The sequence below is a fragment of the Trachymyrmex septentrionalis genome, unplaced genomic scaffold (assembly GCF_001594115.1).
Source record: "Trachymyrmex septentrionalis isolate Tsep2-gDNA-1 unplaced genomic scaffold, Tsep1.0 scaffold83, whole genome shotgun sequence".
NCBI lineage: Eukaryota > Metazoa > Arthropoda > Insecta > Hymenoptera > Formicidae > Trachymyrmex > Trachymyrmex septentrionalis.
In genome coordinates, this window is record NW_017306018.1 from 3,110,025 (window position 1) to 3,114,983 (window position 4,959).

The 4,959-nt window shown below is 33.0% G+C and overlaps 1 protein-coding gene across 2 annotated transcripts; it reads left to right on the plus strand.

Moving 5' to 3' along the window:
• The first annotated feature begins 1,807 nt into the window (after window positions 1-1,807).
• Window positions 1,808-3,543, plus strand: LOC108754969 (polycomb protein eed-B-like). Of its 2 annotated transcripts, none has more exons than XM_018497653.1 (2): window positions 1,808-1,879; window positions 1,971-3,543. In XM_018497653.1, the coding sequence occupies exon 2, from the start codon at window positions 1,983-1,985 to the stop codon at window positions 3,258-3,260; it is 1,278 nt and encodes a 425-aa protein (XP_018353155.1). In that variant the 5' UTR covers window positions 1,808-1,879; window positions 1,971-1,982; the 3' UTR covers window positions 3,261-3,543. The 2 variants fall into 2 exon arrangements, with proteins under 2 accessions (XP_018353155.1, XP_018353154.1); XM_018497652.1 differs by having other exon boundaries at window positions 1,823-1,896.
• The last annotated feature ends 1,416 nt before the right edge of the window (window positions 3,544-4,959 follow it).

Below are 4,959 nucleotides of genomic sequence, written 5' to 3' on the forward strand. Positions count from 1 at the left end.
TGTGTGTGTGTGTGTGTGTGTTGTGTGTGTGTGTGTGTGTGTGTGTGTGTGTGTGTGTGTGTGTGTGTGTGTGTGTGTGTGGTGATATCCAAAGCACAATTTAATTTTAATTTGTTTTGTCATTTTGTGTAAGTACATGATACTTATTTTTATTATATCGACAAGCAAACTAATAAAATAAGTAAAAAATATAGACAAAGAAAATTATCTTTTTGTGCAGTTTATATCACAATTTGCATATTGTGTATATCAGCAGTGTAAATATGTAACTGTTATAGTAAATATATTTATTATATTTAAAACATCTCTTTCCAGATAGTAGGATCAGCTGAATTATGCCAGAAGATATCAGAGGGCTTATATCTAAGCGCAAAAGAAAGGAAGTGGCAGATATCTATCCATCAATGTGAATCTATTACGGATGTGAAATCGAGGATAGATATCTCTGTGGATTTTATCATTTTTCCTTTTGACTTAAGAGCACCACACACCTTGTTAGAAGTAAGTCTCTTGCAAATAATTTTTAATGTAATCTTTTTATCATGTTAAATGACTCGTTATCTTTAGTTATTTATTAATTATTATTAATTAATGATTATTGATTTCTATCTATTATTATTAATAATGTTTTAGATAGAAGCTAATATAGCCAGGCTAGATGAATGTTATGTACTGTCTGATGCAGTTTGTATAGTAAATTGCAATGGAATATCCAATGTTATGGGATTGATCCATAAGGCAAAGAAACTTTGTCACGATTATAATATTCGTTTTCTCTCTGCTAATATTTCTGTAGGTTTATATTCAAAGCTATACATATATTATAATTTGTGTGTTGTGTGTGTGTGTGTGTGTGTGTGTGTGTGTGTGTGTGTGTGTGTGTGTGTGTGTGTGTGGTGATATCCAAAGCACAATTTAATTTTAATTTGTTTTGTCATTTTGTGTAAGTACATGATACTTATTTTTATTATATCGACAAGCAAACTAATAAAATAAGTAAAAAATATAGACAAAGAAAATTATCTTTTTGTGCAGTTTATATCACAATTTGCATATTGTGTATATCAGCAGTGTAAATATGTAACTGTTATAGTAAATATATTTATTATATTTAAAACATCTCTTTCCAGATAGTAGGATCAGCTGAATTATGCCAGAAGATATCAGAGGGCTTATATCTAAGCGCAAAAGAAAGGAAGTGGCAGATATCTATCCATCAATGTGAATCTATTACGGATGTGAAATCGAGGATAGATATCTCTGTGGATTTTATCATTTTTCCTTTTGACTTAAGAGCACCACACACCTTGTTAGAAGTAAGTCTCTTGCAAATAATTTTTAATGTAATCTTTTTATCATGTTAAATGACTCGTTATCTTTAGTTATTTATTAATTATTATTAATTAATGATTATTGATTTCTATCTATTATTATTAATAATGTTTTAGATAGAAGCTAATATAGCCAGGCTAGATGAATGTTATGTACTGTCTGATGCAGTTTGTATAGTAAATTGCAATGGAATATCCAATGTTATGGGATTGATCCATAAGGCAAAGAAACTTTGTCACGATTATAATATTCGTTTTCTCTCTGCTAATATTTCTGTAGGTTTATATTCAAAGCTATACATATATTATAATTTGTATGTTTGTGTGTGTGTGTGTGTGTGTGTGTGTGTGTGTGTGTGTGTGCGCGCACACACAAATTCTATAAATTATAATTCATGTATTTCAAAATATACTTTTTATTTTAGAATATGCAAGCTTGTGTCTCTTTAGGAAGCAGAATTCTAAATATAACAGAAGGGATATTGGGATTAAACAGTGGTGTACCAGTTATTGGAACTGTTGGACAATAGAACTAGATTACAGAAATAGTGAAGTGCTATATAAGGTGATTTGCTAGTAATTTACATATATTTTTTCTTAAAAACTATATATTAATTGTTAATTTTTTTAATTATTAAGATCAATATTAAGATGAAAAAATCAAGTGGTAAGACATACGCTTCCAGCCAAGAGGACAGCGAGAATGACAGTGACGTGACAGAATGCAGCATTGGAAGCAATTCCACCGCCGGTACTCATCGCAGCGACACGCCCACTCGTAGCGCCCGTTATAAACGAAAAGGTCGTCGCAGGAGTAAGACAGCAAAGTACAAACCTTGTACGGACAAACCAATGTATAAATTTTGCTGCAGTGTCAAAGAAGATCATGGGCAGCCCTTATTTGGCGTACAATTCAATTATCATTTGAAGGAAGGTGAACCGTTGATATTTGCCTCTGTGGGTAGCAATCGCGTAAGCATCTACGAGTGTCAGCAGAGCGGAAATATACAACTACAACAATGTTACGCCGATCCAGACACAGAGGAGAACTTTTACACATGCGCGTGGACGTACGACGACTCTGGGAAACCTTTGCTAGCTGTAGCGGGATCCCGTGGAGTTATCCGAGTTATAAGTCCTGCGACAATGACTTGTATCAAGCATTACATCGGTCATGGCCATGCGATAAATGAGCTAAAGATTCATCCGAGAGATCCGAACATTCTATTATCAGCATCGAAAGATCACGCTTTAAGATTATGGAACATTAAAACAGATGTGTGTATTGCAATCTTCGGTGGCGTGGAGGGCCACAGAGATGAAGTCCTGAGCGCTGATTTCGACATAAAGGGCCAAAGAATCATCTCGTGCGGAATGGATCATGCTCTTAAGTTGTGGTCTTTAGAGAAGCCAGATATGCAGGACGCGATAAAACAGTCCTATCATTGCAATCCCACTCGCAATGGCAGGCCCTTTGATTCAATACTGCAACATTTTCCAGACTTTACTACTCGTGACGTTCATCGAAATTATGTGGATTGCGTGAAATGGTTCGGCGACTTTATCCTGAGCAAATCCTGTGAAAACTGTATTGTATGTTGGAAGCCAGGTAGACTCGAGGACTCGCAGTTGCGCAATGGAGAAACGAGCGCGACGGTTTTACACCGTTTCGAGTTTAAGGAGTGCGACATTTGGTTTATACGCTTTTCAATGGATTTCTGGCAGCGTACGATCGCGTTAGGAAATCAGGTCGGCCGCACTTATGTTTGGGATTTGGACGTAGATGAACCTGGGCAAGCACGCTGCTGGTCTCTTCAGCATCCCCGTTGCACCGTACCGATTCGCCAAACTAGCCTAAGCCGAGATGGCTCCGTGTTATTATGCGTTTGCGACGACGCGACAATCTGGAGATGGAATCGCGATCATTAACTCTATTCAAATTCATTTTATCACAATTAAAAAGACGTGCCTTTTCATGTAGAAGCTGTATTAAATATTTGTGCTTTTTATAGCAATAATTTAAATCTAGACTAAACTATATCAGTTTATTAGATTAATTCGAAATCAAGCACGAATTTATTATATGCACACTACATGCTTGTACAATAACAAAAATCGCATTTCTAATGAATTGCCAAATGCATAATACATTTTTATATAGCATAGACTGCTATCCGACATAGCTAGTTTTAGAATTTATAAAGGAAACCGATTAAACTGCAAAAGTATTTTAGAATTATAAATGAATGAGATTATAGAAAATAGAAAATCTTGTATCTTTGCAAATATAGAAAATTGTTTTTTAAATATCTTTGCAATGTATTACAAATAATATTTATACAAACAGATTAAGTCTTCTTTGTGACTTTCGCACAGATTTTAAAATCTGTCCTGAAATGACAAATTGCTTTTAATGTAATTTTCGCGCTAAATGTAATTAAGTTTAGATCTAATGGAATATGCTAATCGGATGCAAGAGCTAATCACTAAGCGCTCAGTGAGAGATTGTAGTACTGAATGTATCCAATGGAGTCGCCAAACGATTGAATATGATTGATCCTCATCTGTAGAACCAAACAATTACACATAATTGTTTGGTTCTACAATTTTAATCTGAGAGTGATCGCGTACCAATCATTTTGCCGTACTCTTTCGTTTTCTATTTATATCTTTCAATTTATTGACACTATTATATTTTTATCTTTATATAAATGTTTGTTAATGTTTTTTCGTATAGTTTGCGAAAATAGATGACGTAAACACGCTTATATCTACATAAAATTTTATATGTTTGTAACGGTCGGTCTAAAAGACCGTAGAGTACGCACTTACTTTAGTGTTTGTCGTCTCCGCCAGTTTCCGCCATTATTATATTTAAAAAAAATAAAATTATAATTTTCTCATTATTTCGTTACATATCAATAATTTTAATAAAAAAAATAAAATAAAATAAAGATATATCTTGAGCTATACTAGTCTATATTCCTGTTTTAATATAGATAATACACTTTTGGTTGTAAAAAGCATCCTATATTGTTTTTGTAATTTCCGCAATAATTCTTGATGTAATAGTTCGTACAATTCGGTTGAGAATGTAAATTGATAATGTAAGCTAACCATACTGTCTCCAGCAGCAATATATCGTAAAATTAATGATAATTGTACTCCAGATGGTAAATTTCTCTAGTTAAATATTTTTTGGAAATCTGAGGCTCTATTTTATGTAATAGAGTATCAAATTAATTTGGTGTCATTCTGTGATAATTAAAGAAGAGTTCAACATCATTACGTAATTCGGCAACAAGATTAAGCTCCCTGTTCAAGTCTGTTGGTTAAAATAGGTCGAATCCATTAACGTGGAGTCGATTTTCTATTTCGTTCTCTTCGTTGTCATCTTTTTTGCAACCATAATAAAAGCAATAGTTTAAATTCTTTATAGTCATCCATCTATTATAGATATAGAAATTAATCCTAGAAAATAAATATTATTATATATCTTTTAAGTAGTATTTTTTAAGTAATAAATTATATTTATTTTAACTCGCGCTCGTAAAAAAGGGTAAAATATTTTTAAAAAGAAGATTATGTTTGATATTTTTTGAGATATAAAATAGTTGAACAGAGAGAG